We start from the raw sequence: 21,533 nt of genomic DNA, 5'->3' as shown, positions 1-21,533 counted from the left end.
GAATCATAGTCTAAGAAAAGCTTTTGCAGAAATAACTTTTTGATACTAAAAAAAGACTACTATTTTGATCTATTTGCATGTAATTCAGTTAACCTTTCTATCTTTACCTAAGAAAATTGTATTGACAGACTGAATACAGTTTGGACAGGACTAGAAAATTGGTGAGACATATGCACCAGTCAGCACGTCACATCATGCAATAAAGACATAGTAGCAGGAGTCCTCTGAAATAAAAAAAAAAAAAAAGATGTCAATAGTAAAGATAAAGAGCTATATTTTAAAATAATCCATTTAAAAAAATCATTTGTTTATTTTTTCATTTGTTTGTTTGATTCTGAATAAAGGAAATATAACTGATATTTGCTCAAGAATGAACTTCAAGAGCTCGCATCCAGGCTTATACCCAAGGCAGGAGCAAGAACATTTCTGATAGAGGTTATTTAAGAGGAAAAGGCAACCAAAGACTCCCAAATGTCCCCAGATGTCCCTATGGTGGAACACAATACCAGTGTACAGATTTTTCTGAAGTAAAAGTTTTTCCTCCCTGTGTGAATGTTAACTCGTGAGCTTGAGTTTCTAGTCAAAAGTAGAAGATCAAATGTTATTCTTCTAAACACAGAAGATCGAGGGAGTGTATGAAATCACCGTGACATAAATACAGGAAGAACCTGTGTAATCCCAGCTGGTGTCAGCAGTCACACAAAGCCCTGAAGGGGCCTGTGCTGCTCCACATAGCCTTTCTAGTGCAAGAAAGACTGCAGGTCTCTACAGGAATCCTACCAACAGACACGTGGTCAGCAAGCAATGGGCTCTTTGACACTATTAGCAAAGAGCTGTGAATCCTACAGAAATTGATAAATGTAAAAAAGTAAACCAAGTCTGTTTTCTATTTTGCCATTGAAGTAATTTGTTATATTACACCTTTTCAGTAGCAATATCCTCACTTTTTCAGCAGGAGTACAACTTCACTTATTCATTCTCAGCTTCTAAAAAGCCTCTCATCAAGGATGCTATACAAGTACAGTCCTTACTAGCAACTGCTGAAACAGGAAGTCTTTGAATGAAGAAAGGTATCAAGATTTTTCTTCTATAATAGCTTGAAGTCAACAGCATTTAGGGTTGGCTTTTTTTATCCTGTAACATTTCCTGTTCAGGAATCAGAAAAGCTGTTCTCTTTATATAATTGTTTCCTAAAATTGCTGTTTTCGATTTGCATAATGTATCATTTAAGTAAAGGTAAAGAAACATTTCATCTTGATAATTTCTGCCAGAGCTGAGATTGCAAAATTGCTTCTTGTTAGAAGGAAATTTTTAAAAAGTGCCATCACTGCAACTTTCCAGATGGGAACTAACATATTTTCAGTGCACTGCAATAGTGTGTTATATCTGTGATTGCTATTCAGATCAGACTAAGAAATGTTAGTTCCAGCTGAGGTAAATTTTATGATCCCAATTCTTAACTATTGTTTTATATGTATACAGCTAAATATATATATTTATTTAGCTAGTTCATTGGCTCTACATGTTGTTCTGAATATAAAAAATGCTCTACAATTTGACTTTCTAAGGTATGCCGTTTCTCCATTGTTAATATGCTATTAAAGCTGATTTTTTTATCCAGTCTCAGTGAAGAATACAACTCTTTGGCCAGAATGTTATTTTCTATTTATCAGTTTTTACCTCTTCCAAACTTGAATTCTTGTCTATAATAAATTACAAGTAACCTATAGTATGAATCACGGTGGTAGGTTAGATCTATTCAGAAGGCCAGATCTAGAAAACCCACATAATTCCTTGTAAGAAAAACATGGAGGTTCATGTCTGATACTTCTGTGGGATTAGCCTTTCATTGCCAGAAATATTGCTGTCATTGTGTTGAAGAGTATCAGGCAGTTCATAAGTCTGGCAATTGATCTGTAATTATATATTGTTTATACAGGTTTAGATTGATTCAGCCAAGCATATGATGCAGATACTTCTTTTTAAAGTCACAGCTTACATGCTTTAGTTGGGAAGAAAAAGCTTGACACAATGCATTGCCACTTGACTATTTAAAAAATAATGTATCAGTCAATTACAGGCAACATAGAACACATGAATACTGGTTTACACAGTCTTCTTCCCAGATTACAGGGCTTCTACTGAAAAGGAAGAAAACGCCCTCATTCAAGCTGAAGCTCTGCAGCTGGATATGATCACGAACTATCTGCATTTACCTGGACTCTCCCATGCTTTCGTTGTACCTCAAGGCAAGCAAGGTCTGGAGCTGTATAGCCCTTTACAGCCCTTTCTACTCAGCAGAGTAGAAAAATTTTGTTTCTGTATGAAAACACTTAATAAAAATAAATAAATAAAAGGACAAAACTCCCCATTTATTCAGAGACATTTTAAAAACCTAGCCATTGTAGTGATCCATTTTTTTCAGTGTCATTGTTTTTCAAGATAAGCTTTTTTTAACATAGACAAAACCTAAAAATTACAATAGAAAATAAAAAACTGTGACAATTTCATTTTTGACATCTTATTTGGTCAAAACAAGCTCTATAAAGCATTTCAACAAACAACTCCAATGCTTTCCTTACACTTAATGACAATGACATAGACTTAAGCAATGTGCAAGAAATCAGCCACCTGCACAAAAGGGCCAGAAAGATTGCCTGTTTGATGTCAGACCTGAAAGTCTACAAAGAGTGTAAAGTATATCCAGAATACACAGCCTTCAGCCATGTGGTTGGTGATTCATGAAGCTATCACCTTGTCTTAGTTCTGGCAGAATAATTTGACATATGCCCTAAGTGAATTATTTGTATGCTGCCACTGGGATGTGACCACATGATATAGAGTTCACATGTGGTGGCACCAGCAAGATCATTTATATATTATGTCTGAGATGCTAAATATCTTTATTGAGGGAATATTTTATGGTTATTTTCCATACAGCAAAAAAACATTTGCAAAGGACCAAACTGCATTAATACACATAATTTCATTTTGAAATGCAGGTATTACTAGCATTCCATGCCATCTATGGTAGTTTAGTTTGATGTTCAGCTAGAAATATCAGAACTCTGAGGGTTAGGCCAGTGCAACTTGCTTTCAAAGCAGTTTGCAGCATTCCTTTATTTATTCACAATTCAACTTGAAGCTGCTTTGTTGTTTTTACCTGCTTAATGATTAGATAAAATTACAGTCCCTTAATCAAGGAACATGAGTGCTCTTCTGTGCCCTTCTGCAGCCTACTGCACCTATGCTATGGGCTAAACCTGCCAGGACCTCTGAATGCTGCTGAGATCAGCTGCCACAGAACTGAGTAACATTATTATCTTCTCTTGTCCTTCAGTGAAGGAGACTATATATTGAGACAGCACACACCGGTAATTCCCAGGAACCACCTGACTAACTGATTGGAGCCATAAGTTCTCCAGGAACTACATTAGATGTTAAATTTTTAGTATAGATTTAGTCATAAAGAAATAAAAATCAGTAAAGAAGTAAAACTATATCTTCGTTATTCTTATTAAACACTGCACTACAAAGTATATGAACTGCTCTGGAGGCATGCTAACTAAAGCTCTTAAATGAATACATAAGTGGGGTTTTCTCCTCCACACCATGTACCTCAAAGAGGTTTATCTGGTTGCTTGAACAATTAATGAATAAAGTCATTTGTGACAAAATAATCCTAAAGAAATTTTCTTACACTTATTCAATGACTGAAATCTTGTCATAAATGTTATTTACTTTACAGACAATTTCAGTTCCGATTAACTAGAGCATCCTTCTTCAGGAGTGTTCTTGAGCACATCCTCAAGTCTCACTGAAATCAATTACTAAGTTAGTTGAGGGAATCAGTTATGAAGAGAGATCTGGGAGTCACACTGGACAAAAGTAAGAAGGAACTGAAAAGTGGAGAAGGAAAGAAAGAAGGGAAAATCCTAACCTTGAAAAAACAACAGAAGGAAGGCAGGGATTTGAAATTAAACCTCTTGGCCTTGGACTGCTCACTTTACTGTGGCCATTGTAGGGATCTGTGCTACACTCTTCATTAGCTTCAGCACAAATATCTTTCATACTTCTCTGATTTCTTCATGACTTTTGCAAAATGCTTTGTTCTACACAAGTTTCCAGAGAAAATAATTTAAACAAATGTTAATAGCACAAATCTATCTGTAGCCTGAATTAACTACTTGTGAACTTAGCTAATTTAAATATATTAATGTAATTATTATTAACTGAACATTGAGGAAAGTGTGTTTACTAGGGAAACACAGCAGCAGTGCGTTTGCAAGGACATAACCAATACTCGTGGTGAAGATCCATGAAAAAGAATTAAACACGTGATTAAGTAATGATTCGGTTGGTTTGCTCAATTTAGCACATACTGCTCCTATGATAATGAAAATAAGAGATGCTCGCATTATATAATTTATCCAGCAAATTTGACTTTCATGTGAACAAAATAAGAATAAATCATGCTGCATGAAACAACAAGACCATTTCACTAAAGGAGCGCTCAGACTTGCTCCTGCAGATCTTGCTTTGAGCGCCTGTAACCTACTGCTGCCACAGGGTGTTTCTCAGAAAGGGATTTAAGAGATGAGGATGCTAGACAGGAACTGTTCTGAAGTGGCTCAAAGGGAAATATCAAGAAGACAGCATAACCCTCATCTTTCTTCAAACCACCCTTTCCATTTAATTCAGGGCTACATTGAGGCTAAGAACTCCTGTTAAGCTGCTGCTAAGAATATTTATTCATAGAATTTCATTTGCCTCATGTTTCCAGCACAACTCCTGTAGTTTTGCCTCTGACAACAGCGGTTCTTTCCTCCTAAGATCATTTATGCATATCCATTGCTCTTCCACTCCAAAAGAGCACTTCAGTAACCACAGCCAGCACTTACTGGCTAGGGATCTAAAATATACATACAGAACAGGAACAAAAACTTTCATGTTTAAGTTTTAATGTATCTAATTATTAGGCTTTGCTCAGAGATGACTTAAAGAACTGGACAACCCTGAAGTATGGCTCTTTCCAAACTTTTCTCAACAGATACAGGTTTTTCATCCAGATTTCAGAATCTGTTAAACCAACTTCTCTCTCTATCACTATTTGCACTAGCAAGCTGATTGTCATTTATGCTCATGATTTTATTTAAGTCACTGACCCAGAGAAGACTAGTCGATCATATTTTAGAATGCAGCTTACTGTCAACAACCTATAAAAGGGTAAGATAAAGGACACTACACAATAGTTGATTGAAAAAGATCTAGCAGATACAGCAGTCTATAAAGGTCAAAAGTTCGATACCAGGGTAAGCAAAACACAGGTAAACAAATTCAGAATCATCAATGCTAACATCTTGACTAACCCAGCTAGGATATTAAAGCTGTCTAGCTGTCTGTTCCAACTACATTCAATCTCCTATAGTTGGGTGGGTAAAAGAAACATTTACTGAACTTGTAACAGATAATAATAGAGTTAGTGATCTAACTGTCCAGAGCACAATCAATTAATTTTACTAAAAAAAAAAAAAAAAGACTAGATAAAAGAACTAAAATCATAATTCGTTTCTCAGAGAATAAGAAAATCAACTAAAAACACAGATTTATGCATGAAATGGCACAAACTGACTTTTTGTAAAGATCTACATCCCTTCATCTCTCAGTTAAATATTGCTATCAGGAATTAGTGTTTTGAGGTTTGCAAAATATTTTGTGGCTTCATTCAAGAAACTGGCTTCTGGTAGCTTGCATCAATATGCATGTTGTAAAGTGGGCAGGGGTCTTTCAAAAATTTTTATAGGCAAGTGCTTTAACCATTAGCCTAGTAAAGAAATGGACATAAGAATTACCTCAGCCTGTAATATTAGGCATTTTGTTTGGTTGGTTGTTTTTCGCTTGTTTGTTTTGTTTTAAAGAAAAGCATATACAACACCAGGGAGACCCGATTTGTTTGAGCTGTTTTGCATGCTCTCTCACTGTTGTGCATGACTCTTCAGAGTTAGGAGCTCTTTATCCAGCTTCTTGTTATCTGAAAAAGAGAATACTTCAATACATTTTTAATGAATTTTCTGTAGTTAGAAGTGACATTTTCTCAGCTCATAAAGCAAAACTCACCAGAGACCAAGCAGAAAAAGACATATATGATGCATATCCAAAACTTAAAAAATATAATTAAATAAGCTTGGAAACATTTCCTATCCTAGTGCTTTTGGCATTGTGTTCCAGCAGTTTCAAGTGTGCTAGTTTTCCAGTGAGATCCCTTCATCAACATTCCTTGGGTCAACAGCGCAAATACAACACTTCCATCAGCTTTGAAAACAGCTCAGCAATGGAAGGAAGTCTCCTGGCTCTTCTTAAAGACTAACCTTCAGCCTCACTTTCCAACAAAGAGAATCTTGTAATGTTTAATATAATTTCTCCACATCTTGCTTGCTTAACTAGTTTCTTTCTGCTCTCACACCAGCATGGACCCTTCACTCCCTTTCTAACTTCTCCAGCCTCCCTCAGCTGTGCTGTCTCTTGCAGTGAAGTCAATGGAACTGCCTGTTTGTGTATCTTCATTGGCTGTTGTTATTACATAAGCTATCAAAAAAAAAAAATGCAGATCCAGACTCATCCAGACTATTCCAAGCTGTTCCATCACATCTACCTGCAGCTGGATGGTTTCATGGATAGCTTTGTTCTGATCATGTCACATGATCTAACACAATGAGCTGCTTTCACCTTTAATATATTCCAAGTCACCACTCAGTAGATGAACAGCGATATTCAGGACTTAGTAGAAGAACAGGATACTTACACGTACCTTCTTCAGAGCAGTTCCAGCAATGCAACCCAAAGCATTTCTGTGAGACTAAGTCCTGCAGAAAGGAAGGAGGAAGAGGGCAGAGCAGAGTGGAGGGCAAAAAGCCAGAACCTGACTTCCCCAAATGTCAGGTTTTTTTTTTCTCTCACGAGAACTAAATACTAAGTGTAAAAGTAGAACATTTTAATGGGAATTGAGAGAACCTGTTCCCAGGTCAGTCTCAGATTTTTTACAGGGCTATATTCAGAGCACTCACACAGCAAAACCCAGGCTCAATACCACAATTCAACCCAGACCAAAAATAAACCCACAAGAGAAGTCTCACACCCCTTCCTGCCAGAAACGAGCCCTGGTGTTTTCAAGAAACACAAATCACACTCAAGCCTTGCACCTGACAGAATTCACAGCTGTGATAACAACTGACTTAGGAGGTGCCTGACACCAGCCCTGACTGCTGTTCTAGGCTATAGATGAATTCCTTTAACACTGCCAGGAGCCAGAGCTCTGACTTCCAAAAAACCTAGTCTCAGCATTCTCCGAAATCAACAGAAACATACCTGGGATGCTGCACAGTCTTTACAAGTAGCCTGACAGTAAAACTACCTGCCAAATTAAAACAATTGCCGTTAATAAAACATACAGTGTGGGATAGCATCATGCCATACAGCATTAAATGGCAGCATCAGCACAAACAACTAGTTTGCACATCAGGCTTGTAAAGCACACCCACAGAAGCCAGGAGAAAGTGATGCAGAATCTCTCAAATCTAAGAAATAGCTGTGGCTGTCAAACAGATTTCTCAGTGTCAAAATCTGTCCCTGAAGCAAACAGCAATTACAGCACTTTGAAGCACTGTAAGCCATTCTGACAGCTCTCATCTCAGCCTGCAGAAAAGATCTGATGTTCCTGGCCACCTATAGAAAAAGAAATAAGGGTGCCACACTCCCTGCCCTGCACAGGCCACAGGTACAAACTGAAAAGGTTTTTCCATACATCTCTCTCCTTGTGTGTATTTATTGCTAGGTAAGCTTTCAGTTCTCACTGAAACACAGTTTCTGCAAGTCTAAAGTCTGCCTTCTGATGCATGGGAGCTGCATCAGGCCCAAGCATAAATCATTAGAAAGTCACCTTTGGTCACAGAATGAAATAGAGCAGGTGACAACCAACACGATGGCAGATAAAGCAAGGAGTAAGCACTGATTACAGCATGTCAAGGAAATAAATAAAATAGGATGAAGCGGGCAGCACTACTATGAATATTATTTGTTTCTGCTACTGTGAGATAAGTGAGATAATTTGTTTAGCTCTCAGCTGGTTAACCTAATGAGACACACCTTGACAATGTGTAGTAAATTGGTGCCATTTCAATAATTGTACAACAGATTACCATTCATCATATTCCGAATGAAACTCTTTCCTTCATCTCTGCAAACATAAAGCATTACGTTGATTGACTCATTAACAACATCAATGTCCTTGCACTAGCTGCAGGAGGATCTGTACCAAAGTTTGTTACTGATCTTCCTCTCCCTGCTTCAGGCCACAATTAGAAAGACAACTGTTTAAGAACTCTCACAATTGTATTTTATTTGACATCAGCAATATACACTGGAGTATAATAGGAACAATTTTTGCACAATCTTTCTTGCAAGATGGATTTATTTTCCAAATACAGAGATGTTCATTATACAGGAAGGTAACAGTTAAGCTGTACAATAGCAAAACAAGTTGACAGCTATCAAACCACCTTTTCAGTTTGTTAGAATAGTCAGGTGACCAGCACTGAATATATGCATTCCAAAACTTTAGTTAACCTCTGATTCTTCCAATCTTCCAGCCACATTGTTCCATGCAACAAAAATGTGCGTGAAGAATAACGTAAAAGAATTCAACCTCAAGGCCTGCCTTTCTTTGATTTCCTTTCTGGTTTTGCCCATGTATGAGTCAATACAAAGGGTTTACACATCAGAATTTGCCATGGCACAAACTCTCACAGCATGCATCTAGGACATTCATATATTGCAGAAATAGACAAGTCGGGAGATTTGGGTCTTCCCTAAGAGGATGCTAAAGAGGCATTTTCCACTACGGTGGTTCAGTGCATTACTATCTGCATGCCACAACTTCTATGGAAAAGAAAGACTAAATAAAATACTCCAAAAAGCTTCATCTTTTTCACTGAGAGTATTTCTTACAATGGTCTAAGCTTAAATCCAAATGCTTTGGCTGCAATGGACAAGGCTTCACAGGAAAAGCTTACAATTAATTAAAAAAACTGCCAATGTTAACTTTTTCCTGGTTTTGCTTTGTTGAGATTTTGCTTTTTTATTTTTTATTTATTTATTTTTTTTCCATTTTCAACTTAAAAATGATACACAGTTATTTCAGCTGCTGTATCCACAACAGAAATTCCCCTTTTCTTTTTGTTTTTCAGCTGGTACAGCCATTACACTTTGAATTAGCCACTGTCACAGAAATTAGTACCTCTCTGAATACCATGATTTGAAAATTGAAAAGATGGTCCATGTTATTTATTAGGTGTAGGTAAAGGTGAGGAGAAACACAGGAACTGTATCATACATTGAGTCCACTATAACATGGATAATTTATTTATCACAAGTAAATATTGCACTTGCAACCAGACTGGTATCCAGCTACACCCTGGATACTTCCAAATGAAGGGTCCTGGCCACAGCAGTGTTACCATGTACCCTTCACTACATTATATAATTTTTACTGCCACAAGTCAAAGCCAGTGATTACTGATACTGCCTTCTTAGTTTTTAATCAGCATTTCTCCATTAGCCATCAGGAAGAGGAATAGAGCAGCTTAATACCAATACCATAAAATAAATTATTTAAAATTACTGGGGAAAAAAAAAATGCAAAAAGGAGTAGGACATGCTAAAGCAAGTGTTCAGAGATAATAGATTTAGTATTTTTTAAATTGCTAATGAGCAGGTCTAATAGCTCTCATATCTTACCTCAGCAAAACACTTAAGTCTCTAGGCTCAAGGCTCAGCTGTTCCTACCCAGAACAGGGATACCTTCTCCTGCTGAACAGATGTACAACAGAGGAGAGGAATTCACCTTTTTTTTTATTTTTTATTTTTATTTTTTAAATATAAACGAGATCAGAATTTAGTGTGGATGAGGGAAAGTAAGGGGAACTGAGCTTTGTTATTTTCTTCACAAATACATAGCGTAATGGAGAAGTAAGATTCAAAGAGAAAGCACCTTTTGCAATGTTGAAGTTACATCAGGACAACTCGTAGGGGCATAGTAACTATATCTGTCAAATCAGAGATGTCATTTTGTTTCTGGGATAGCCCACTGGCTGCTAGCATGGACTCTTTTTTGTGTTGTTTTTTTTTTAACTACTGTAGGACTAGGAAAATGACCACAGAGACCACGGACATTTACCAAGCAGCATGCTCAGTTTTATTACCATGCATATACACATCTGTCCAAGTGCTTTCCATATAAGAGCAATTAGCAGATCTCCAAAGAGAAGGCCAGAGTACAGTAAACCTTGATCCTTCTTTGGTATGTTCGGTACTGCTACAGTAGCAGCAGTGCTGAGCTGAAGAAGGTTACTTCAGCTCCAGTCTGGCCTATTTTATACAATAAGGAAGCATTTTCCATTCCACCATAGTACTCTGAAGGCTCTGATTCACCATAGTACAGCTTGAATGAACAGCAATATGGATGCATCCCAGCTGGCAGTCACTGCTAGTTCTAATTTTTCTGGTCATCCAGCTACGGTATCAGAAGCCTTAGGATTAAGTGTGCCAGTCCTCAGGCAGGATTTGCAACTGGTACTGAATTCCATATAACGCGCAGCTTGCATCTAAGCCTCCCAGTTGGGAAGAAGTTTAAGGGGCATTTCTGTAAGTGGCTTAAGCCAGTATAAGATCTGCACCATCTCTGAAAGATGGAAGCTCACCTTCCTTTCATCTCCCCTTTCCAACCAGTGGTTCCTACCTTCTCCCACATCGGCAAGGAGAGTTCTCATGCAGGCAAATGGTGTGCCACAAACCCACCTTTTCCTTTCACAAGACCCATCCTGTGCAAGAGCTAAGGTTGTAGATGTTCAAATGCAGCTGCACCCCACAAACTGTTGTACAGACTAGACTACTGACCAGAGAAAGGTCTGGTGCTAAAAAGCTCCCATGAACCTAAGTACAAGAATGAAGTCTTCAGATTTCGCAGGAAGGCAAGATAGTTCCAAAAACTGGCTGACATTGTAAAGAAAGCTTTTGTTGCTATGTTTTTTCCTTCCTCCTATAACTGCGCTAAACCAGACAGCAATCTCTCTATTTGGTCTCTTAAACATAAAGCAAGTTAAATGCTAAAAGTTCCAAACTGCTTCTTTACTGAAAATGAAATATGCGGAGTTCCTGAAAGATAAAAAATGTTACTGTTTGTATTTTTGGCATAGAAATTCTCTAAATCAGAGAGAAACAGTGATATTTAATAAAACTTAATCTTTCTACTTTAGCATTCTGACTCTTAATTCTTCCTGGATGCCTGCGAAAATACCCTTTTTATGAAAAAAACTGCAATGGAACATAACATGTTTCTAAGAGAACATTAGAGACTTCTTTTCTTTATTACTTTCTCATTGTACTCATAATGAAGAAATTATTTCTGGGCTGTTTCCTGCCAGATGCTGCTCTAGTACCTTTAATAGTACATATCTTAAAATAACTGCTTGGTAGCAAGTAATTAAGTTTTTCATCTTTACTAATGCTTTCCTTTTTCTTCCTTCTTTCCTCTTGCCTCAAATAACTTCACTTAAGCTCTTTCATAAATCCTGGCCTTTTTTGTTGTTGTTGTACACTATTTATTAATTTATTATTAACAAAATTGACAAAATCACCTTTGTAACAATAAAAACAACCACATATGGCAACTGAGGTTCCAGAAAGCATCTTCTTTAAAACCAGTGGAGTCAGAATAAGAATCCTCCAGTTGTTCTGGGCTGGATTAAAGTTGTTGTGAAATCCCATCAATCCCATCCTTTTCACCACCTCCTCTGTAGCAGCACTAACAACAGTGAGCCAAATCAGAAAACTGATCCAGCAGGCTGCTAACTCAGCCACTAGATAAACTTGCTTTTAGCTAGACAAGTTATTTCAGCCAGATCACCATCACCACATGGGTACATCTCCCAACACAAAGTAATAAGGTAGGAGTGCTACCTTTAGCAGTAATTCAGTTTTATGGTGGAATATAATGGTCCTAATGATGTAATGCATAATAATATGGTCTGTCTGGTGCATAGCACTTCAGAGGCTGGTAGTACATAAGCCAGCTCCCATCCACAGTCCATACAGATACAGATACTCATATTCTCAAGGACTGGATTAGGCAACAGTAGGTTCATTTCCACCATGATTGCTTCTGGTATTGATCTGCAAAGGCACCCATGTGTTACAGAAAGATGCTAAGATGCTATAATATAATTCTATGGGAACAATGGCTCTTCAAAATTCTTCAAACCTTCACAACTGGTCTGATGCCAGAAAACACTGCCATAAATTGATAAAACATGAAATACATGTACGTACAAAAAAATGTTTACTTGAAGTACCTAATGATTTGTGTAATAACCTCACAAAGTTTAGCAGCTAGGTTTTCAAGCTGTAAAACAGACTATGGAATTATTGTACAGCGAGGAGCTTTAAACTATCTCACATTTTGAAAGCACTGTAAATACATACTCGCACATGTTCTTAATTTCCAAGTGCTCCATACTTCTGTATCTTTACTTACCACGGAGATGAGACATCAGCACAACATTTCAAAGCAAGACAAGTCAGTACTCAGTTTAATTTTGCAATGCATTGAACTCAGAAGTCCAGCTCAGTGCTTCATAGAATCACTTGCTTCTTCTACCAATCTCCAGCTAAGATTTTTCCAAGGATCAAAACATATTCACAAATAAGATTATTTCTCTTCTTTATGTAAACAGACCATCTATAGAATGCTATGCCAATTAACAGCAGTTACTTCAACATAAATACAGCATTCACTAAAACACACAGCAAATGCTGAAATAGATCAACAGCAGCAAGACCAACAACAGGAGATAAGCCAAGTACCCAAGTCTCTGAGCTAGCTGAGGGTTAATTCAGTGGCACAATTTTTTTTTTTTCCTTCTGGATCTTTTTCTTGAAAATGCAGATAAGAAGATTAAATAAATAATTAATTAAATAATACCTACCTCACACTGTGCTTTGCATCCAAAAAGATAGTCTTTCAAAGTAAGACTGCTTGCAAGTGCATCTGGAGACTGCATCCCTCAGAATTCAGAGATTTGAATATTATTATAAATACATACACAGGATGTGATCACAGTAGTATTTTTAAATGCTAGAATTATGCTGCTATTTGAAGAAATCATTCAATAGCTGGTGGGAGTTTGGTTGTTCTCCTAAAAAGGGAATCTCCAAGGCTTTTTTTTTTTATTCCCAGTTTATTTTTATTTCAAAAAATGTCATGATGCTCTTGGTTTCTCTTGCATAAAATAATGAAAACAGAATTCTGACCAGAAAACATAGTGAGTTGCAGTGGATAGTAACTGGCTTGCTTTGAATAAGTCCTCTCTAGCAGAGCAATATAAAAAGAATAAGAAAGTGTAAGAGAGATCTGTAAATGCATTCAGTTACAGACTAGAATATAAAATGAATCAATTCTGAAAATGGTACCTACCACATTTTCTAATCCATGTGAACACAAAGTATGCTTCACAAGTTCTGTCAATTTTATAAGAATGGCATTTTTTGTTCCCTCTAGTTTAGAACACAGTTACATTAGCAAAGAGAGACCTTTTCTGAATTCTCTGTACTTCACGCTACTCACACTTGCTTGGAATGTGCCAAAAATTTACTTTCAAAGTCTGATGAATGCACAACATGCTAAAACTGCACACCACACTCACATTCTTCAAAAGTGCAACAACTTGCTTCTGAGTAGACACCTACAAATGAAGACTTAGTGAGGACTTAGAAGAATTAGTGTGTATCAGACTCTTGCAAAAACAACACAGTTTTCCTTCCAGAAGAACCAACAGAACTTCCTATTTGAAGTGTACTTAAGTCAATAAAAAGCCCTGCATTGATGTCAGTACATTGTCTCCTCAACATAAGTAACTTACTTTCGAATCACATTGTGAAAGAAATATTAACTCTTAGAAAAATTAAAAAAAAAAACCAACAACAAACTTTGGGAAAGATAAAGAGGCTTTCATCACCTAACTGGTTGCTTCTTTCCTAGACTAAATTCTTTGTTGTTTTGTTTGTTTATTTTAAATAACAGTATCCATAAGTCCATTTAACCATTGGATTTACACTAAATTTACCCACTGTGCACTGTTTTGCTTTGTGCTCATCAGACCATCTAGAAAAACATCTCCCACTCTCCTCACTTCCCGTGGTGTCATGTAAGCTTACTGCCACGTGTATCTGCAGTTCTCCAATACTTGGTTTTATCCATATCATCATTAAACAATATACTTCACCTAGGCTTCTCAGCCAGGCATTTGGCATTTTCCTAATAGGCCAGTTTAAACAAATCCAGGAACAGTATTTTTCAGCTATGTTGTAATTACAATAGTGTTAGCCACAGAACAGTTATCCATTTTAACAGAAGTTCCCTGCATCTCCAATAACACAAGGGCAGATGCTAAAGTTTGGATCTAGATAAATATACACTGTGGATTCTGACATTCTTACACAGTACGCAGTCTATTCACTACATCATAAGGTTCACTGCATCAGAATGACATGCAGGAAATATGCAAGTAAACAGAAGAAAACAGAATTCTGCACATATTCAAAAGATGAATACATTCATTTTTCTCTGAAACAGTGGTTCAATCCTATTACCTATACACACTTGGCTTTCCCAGCTTTTTGCAAAGTCCATCCTAAGTAATGAAAATGATGAGATGCCCAAGGTTGCATTTGAACTCCCTGTAATCAATAAATTTTCGTTCCTGTTAAACAAAAAGCTTTAGGCACATTCCTTAATAAATGATTTGCCTCTTTCATTCAATTATCATGTGATCAACTTGACAGATTGTAAAGTAATGTAGATGGAATAACTTAACAGTTTACAAAACCTGTTTTTTTTTTTCCTAAAAATCATGCAGAAAAAGAAACCTAGAGTGTCTCAGAAATGTGCCACTGATATCCAATTGATTGAAACAAATCAACTCTGTAGGAGAAAAGCCGGACTCCAATTCAGCTGCTGAACTCTAAGAGCTCAGGCCATCATGTGGTACTGGGGTCTAGGTTTGCCTCTTCATTATTCTAGTAACTGCTGTGAAAACTCTTAATAGTGAGCTAATATACATTTGACCATGCTATGTTGACCTCACAACTGACTACAAAATATGTTTCAATGCATGTGAAGGCAATCTCCTCAAACTGAGCTTTTAACTGTTTTTCTCAAATGACTCCATTACTGGTTGGGGCTGCATCACTGAAATCAGTAGGAGTTTTGCTATTGGTAACAATGTCTCTGAGGAAACAGCAGTTAGTAGGATTGATCTTTGTTTCTTGGTAAGGTTTTTTCTCTCTTTATACACTTTTTTTCTTGGTAATAAAGATGACTGAAGTGGTTGGTTAGTTCTAAATGGTTATGTTACTGTCAAGAGAGACTGCCTAACAAAACCAATATTAAAAAAAAAAAATCAAAATAAACACCAAAAACCCACAATTCCTGTAAAGTTTATTACACTCAAAATCAGCCCTAGAGATCTATGTGGGCACTAAAGTAACATGTGCAACATTCTCCCTTTGGATTTTATTAACCAGTATTGAACATTTCACTCTCGATATTTAAGCATATTCCTGCTTCTTTTTTTTTTTTTTTCATGCTTCTAACTTGCACAGTATTCAGAACCTGCCAGTATTTCTGAGTAGACTGCAGGCTGTTCACTGTTTCTGATCATTCTGCAAGGAGATTAAATACGATGAAAAACTCCCTGTTTACATTGCCCTTATATACTTTGGAAAGCTACTTATGGTAATTTCTTCTTATACTGTAACACAATAATGTAGCACAGTACAGTAAATTAGGCTCATAATGAGATATATATATTTATATATATCTCATTTTGAATATAAACATGCAAACACCAGAAGGTAATTCAGGAATTGACTGATGGATTAAAAACATATTTGTTCTGAGATATCATGAAAAATTTCTTGTAACAAGGAAGCACAGAAATTAGTATTTTGAATTCAAATAATTCCTGCAATCATTTTCTCCTTCTTTTAAGTCTTCAAAATGAAACAGGACCTACAAACAAATCCAAATAGCACATCTACTTCAACCTTGGCTAAACAGCCTGAACCAGTGTTAATTCTACTGAACAATCCACAAAGAAAGCTGATTATATGAGCAGTATAGGGGGATGGGTGGAAAGGAAGAGACAACTGTTTAGAGTAAATCATTTAGAGCTCTGTCTAAGAGAAAACATCCCCGTTTTTCATCAGAGAGAAAAGCAAAGAGTAATTTCAATAACTTTTGGAGCAAACACTAGGTTCTCAACACATAAAGCCATTGCTCTTCACACTAGAAAAAAATTACCCTTTGTGCAATTATGACAAACAATTGCCAGAGGATTAGGGCTTTTTTCTTCATTTTCACAAAATAAACAAATGATCTCTGTTGTAGAGTATCTGCTATTCTGACAATTTGCAATAATGTGACTAAATTAGGGAAGCACAGCCAGAGCTCCCAGCAATACATCTGAAGATGCAAACTACTGCAGCTTGGCAACCTGCATGTGTTCTCCATTTCCAATCCCATGTTTTGGAATGTGTAATGGTTTTCTAAGGAGCACTTTAATCTCAGGCTTGTTTTACATACAAAGGGAAAAGACTTTGCCTACCTTCTTGAGAACATCACTTAAGTGAACAAAAAAAGAGTAAGGTAACTTTTTATACTACCATATCATGATAAAGACACGTAAGACATTCCAAATCCTATGAATTCTACCATGTACATTCCAATGTTCTATACGAAACGGTAGCCTAGAATCCATGGTACATGCTGTATTATACACCTCTTACAGTCTCCAAGATCCTATAAGCTAGCAGGTCAGATACTCAGCTGCAAAATAGCTACCATGCTTGGATTGATAGAGATGTATGGTCACTGTACAGTCATTCTCATCCCAGTTCTGTGTAGGGCTGTCTTGATTATCTCAGCTACTTGTGGCTTCCATCAGACTCTCAGTCACTTTATCAAATTACTTGCACAGAAAACTCCAGAACACCCACCTCAATGGCCCCACCATAAAACTTTGACAATGGGCTACTAATCTGCCATGTCAATTAACTGTAGTTAACGATTAGTCCAGGCAAAGGAGAATTGGCTACTCTTTAATCCTTTAAAAACACAGCCAGATCACAGCTGAGAACTTGGCCTTTGATATTCACTCGTCTTGTATAGAAATGCTAACCGTTTGCCTAGCCAGATGGAACTCCACAAAAACCTTCAGACTGATGGCCAGCATATCCTCCGCTCATATAGGTGAAAAGAACACTGTTGATAAGATTTTTATCAAGCTTGAACTGTTCACTTCTTTTTTTTAAATAAAGAAAAGTAGCTGTCTGTTCGTACACTGAACCACTAAGGAAATCACCCACAGTGTAAGAAAAACTAATGGATCATAAATACACCTCGTATTTCCCCTGCTTCATCTAGAAATACGCTTTTTGGATTTATGTCACAGTGTTCCTTCACAAAAGGGTATCTCACATTCAAAGTTGTGCCATAGCAACACACATCAAAGCACAGGAAAATATGTTTTCCTTGATTCTGAAGCCACTTCAAAATTTGTTGTAAATTTAACTTGACTTAAACTATATAATAAAAGAGAGAGAGAAATAAGTGTTCAAAGGAAATCAAAGGTGTGTGACTGAAAAATATGGAAAACAAACAAAACAAAACAACAATTAACAAATCCAAAAGCATCCAAAAGAAAGAACAAAGAATTCAAAAATTTGAACACTGCGGACCTGGTTCCATTCTACCATGTGATGCAATTTAGAAATATATCCACTCAAGCTGGTCAGCACTGTCTAAGAAGAATCACATTTAAGATCACCTTACCAAACAAAAAATTCCAATTTTGAGAATTACTTCAGATTTCAGATTTATAAGGTTAATTCATTCTTATTTTGAAGTAAGAATTTCCAAGGTTGCAATGCAAAATAATGCTTTGTAAAAATATATGGAGCTCTACAACTCCTTTGCATAACTCTTCTGGAGTTGCACTTTCCCAGGCTGGACTCTATTTTCTTTTTCCATTGCTCATTTTCCTCCCATTCTGCCAATTTTAGCCTAGCACAAAAAGCCCATTTCTATCAGGTACTGTCAAAATACTCAGGACATGGGCCTTGCAGTCAAGAAATGCAATGCTGTGTCCAAATGACAGTACTAGGTGTCTCAGGGATCCATGACAATCAACATGCATAATTCCTAGCAGTGTACATGAATTCCACTGCATAGTTGTGCACCTCCATCTTTGATTTTTTCCTGTGCATATTTCTCCCAAAGGCAAGTAGTCTGTTTGAAGAGTGATGATTCACTCCTAGCTGAAGGGAGGAAGAGAATTCTGTTACCTATTATTAAGAATTACCTCATTATCCCCAAGATCTCCAGCCTTTACAATGGGAAAGTAGCACACAGCTTTTATAAATAAGAATTATTGACTTTTTAAATAGTTTCAAAAGAAGAAACTCTGCATCAAATGTGAGTATAATTTTTGAACTACTACATAGCAGCAAAACTACATTAGACTTTCTGATTTTTCCATGGTATCCTTGGATAGATACACCACCCAGTAGACCATGTTAAATGCTCCAAAGGTAACGGGAAATAAAATTCGTGCGTATTTGTCTATCTTACTAGTGCCAGAATGAGAGGCAGGGGGAACAGGTGGTGTGACAGCAGATGGTTTTGCAGATGCTCCTAATGTATGAGGTGTGGTGGTCTGAATCTGCTCCAGTCTAGATCCAAGCAAGTGCTGAATGGAAGGGGATCCAACTGTGGCATGCTGGGATACAAATCCAGTTAAAATTGGGGTAGAAGGAGGAGCTGGAGGGGTAGCTCTTGCAGAAGATAATGTCTCTGATGCATTAATACGTGTGAAAGGGTTGGGACTTGATGCAGAAAGGGAGTGGGGTGTAATGTCAGAAGACCCCTGAGCTACAGAGGGAGGCTGGATGGAACTGTGCCTTGTGTCAATTCGACTCCCACCATCAGCTTCTGACTGTACTGTGGCATTCGTTCTTTTCCTCACATTTGAATTGGCGTCTGTACTCTGCAAAGTTACAAAAAAATACTAGTCATTCTTAGAATAAACACATGAACAGAAGCAATGGAAACTTTATAATCAAATATTAAAAGAAAAATACAAATATCAATAGTAGCTTGATCTTGAAGAATAAAAATATCACATATTCATGGGAACAGATTTAATAGCATATAAAGTTATAAACAGGAATTCCTTTTACCTGTCACTGTAATACAGGTAAACATACCTGACACTTCACACTCAATGATATCCCTATGTAAACTTAGTACCATGAAGCTAAACATTCTTGGCTAGGGTTTTTTCCAGGTTCACCCTCAAAGAAAATACTCTTTGTTTGCATATTTCTTTGATGATATAAAAATAGTCTAGAACTGACCTACCAGCCAATATGGTTTTTGCATTTTCTTCTCTAGAAATGTAACTACCATACATTAGGAACTCTAGACATCCTCAAGAGCAGAGAAAATGACGTTATTTACCAAAACAAGTTTCCCCTTTTCCTGTTCATTCAGAAATAAAGCCAATGCATTTTCACATTAACCACAGACAATAAATTATCAAGCTGCAAACGAACCAGTGAATAAACCAGTCTTCCATCTACTACACCCTTCCAGTTATTAACTAAGAAAAGTGGTGAAATCTCTGTCTTCAGGCAAGTCTGGATGACATTGTGAACAATACACTTAAGTCAAGTAGTACTTAGGCTGTGTAAGAAACTGAAGGACAGATAAGAATTTAGAGATGGCAAATCCAGCAGGGTTTAATGTTTTACTGATTTCTGAGAGTTCTTCTTCTCTGCTCTTCTCTGCATGTAAGAATAACCATAATCCCATCTCCTTCTGGAAATGTACCTGAAAAGCAGACTTTTGAACCATCAGCCCTGCACTTTCTAGATATAATACATGAATATGTTTTGCAAAGAGGCACACTGCTTGTCAAGAGATATGGATTTAATCACTGGTAGGATACGCATATTCTACAGAAGCAACACAGGCATAAATACAGATAGAACTAAATAACCACCAAAAATACATTTTGCCCATCTCTGAGTTATGCTTCTCAAGCATCACCTTGCATCATCACATGCTGCTGTAGCTTTGTCTCCATTACTTCCCCTTTTCTTTCCCTCCATACCAAAGAATCCAGCCAAAACTCACAGCACAAGGAAAAGAAAGACAGAAAGTAGGCAGCAATCCCCCTTTCATCCAATAGCTGTTCTCTCAGCTAAGTGCTCAAGCAGATTATAAATGGGGCATTATTTGAGGTACCAGTGCCTTGAACAGTGAGGAGAGTGACAACCATGCCTGCTGGCTGCATCACTTGCACGCAGTGCATCACTTGCATCACTTGCAAGTTCAAGGAAACAGAAATAGGAGCTGAAAAAATATCGAGGAAAAAAAAGGAATAAAAATATGCACACACATACACAAGGACTGCTCTGGAAGAAATGCTTTCTATTTTATTATGTTGGCTCATGATGTCAGAGGCAGATGTGGGTGGTATGGCAATAGAGGGTGAACCTTTCCAACAATACTCCATTACATACTGTTGCCATGTGACAAATGGTAGGAAAGGGGTACTCTGACAAAACAGTGTCTGACATGGAAGTGCATAGGTACAGCAAAGGTATGGAATTGAATTCCTCCATGTAGAAACATTTTTACCCATTGAATTTCATTGACCCTAGCTGAATACTCATGAAAACCAAACAATGGATGTGAGTACAGTGAGGCGGGGGATAGTGCATTTCAGCAAAGGCAACAGCACCACGAAATCTCAATCAGCTCATCCACTTACATCAGCTAATGGTGGTATGTTGAAAAACAGGGTTGTGTAGCTGAGAATTTGCTTTATCAAATAGTGCTGTTGTGCTCCTTGTATTTCTTGCTGTTTCCATGAAAATAAATAGGAGGCATTACTTTCAGAGCGACCTATGTATATCACGGGAATTTCCAACACTCCCATCATGATCAGAATGCTGGCCCCAAATTCAGTTCATTGCAGAACAGATCAGTCACTGGTAGTATTACTAGCTTGAATTTGTCTGAAACTGTAACATACACAGCCATGAACAGCAGCCAGTTCACAGCTGACATATTTGCCAGCTCATGGTTGATACATTAAAGAATCCCTCCTAAGTTTCATGATTTTCCTTTCTGCACAGAACTGTGTCAATACATTTTTTAAATTCTTTTACACATGAGCGCAATTCGAAGAAGCAGAAGTCTGGAATTAATACATAAGTACTAAAGGAAACTTAAATCCTGAAAGAAACAATTATTGTACTGTTCGAAAGGGCAACCTGAGTCACTCTTTGGGAAGTGCAGACATACACACAGGTGTGCAATTGGGTACTTTCATATGAGGGTTATCAGTGACCCATGA

General features: G+C 37.1%; 1 protein-coding gene across 1 annotated transcript in view; it reads right to left on the bottom strand.

Moving 5' to 3' along the window:
- Nucleotides 1-18,620: 18,620 nt before the first annotated feature.
- Nucleotides 18,621-21,533, bottom strand: part of GABRA4 (gamma-aminobutyric acid type A receptor subunit alpha4) — a gene marked incomplete at both ends in the record, with an annotated part of 35,442 nt that continues 32,529 nt past the window's right edge. Inside the window, one exon of the mRNA XM_079534991.1 lies at nt 18,621-19,154. Coding sequence (XP_079391117.1) covers nt 18,621-19,154 — 534 coding nt within the window. The remainder of the gene's footprint in view (nt 19,155-21,533) is intronic.

This window comes from Tetrao urogallus (genome assembly GCF_951394365.1).
Source record: "Tetrao urogallus genome assembly, chromosome: 4".
NCBI classification, from domain to species: domain Eukaryota; kingdom Metazoa; phylum Chordata; class Aves; order Galliformes; family Phasianidae; genus Tetrao; species Tetrao urogallus.
The sequence above is the reverse complement of the archived record's forward strand: the minus strand, read 5'-3'. Positions and strand labels throughout refer to the sequence as shown.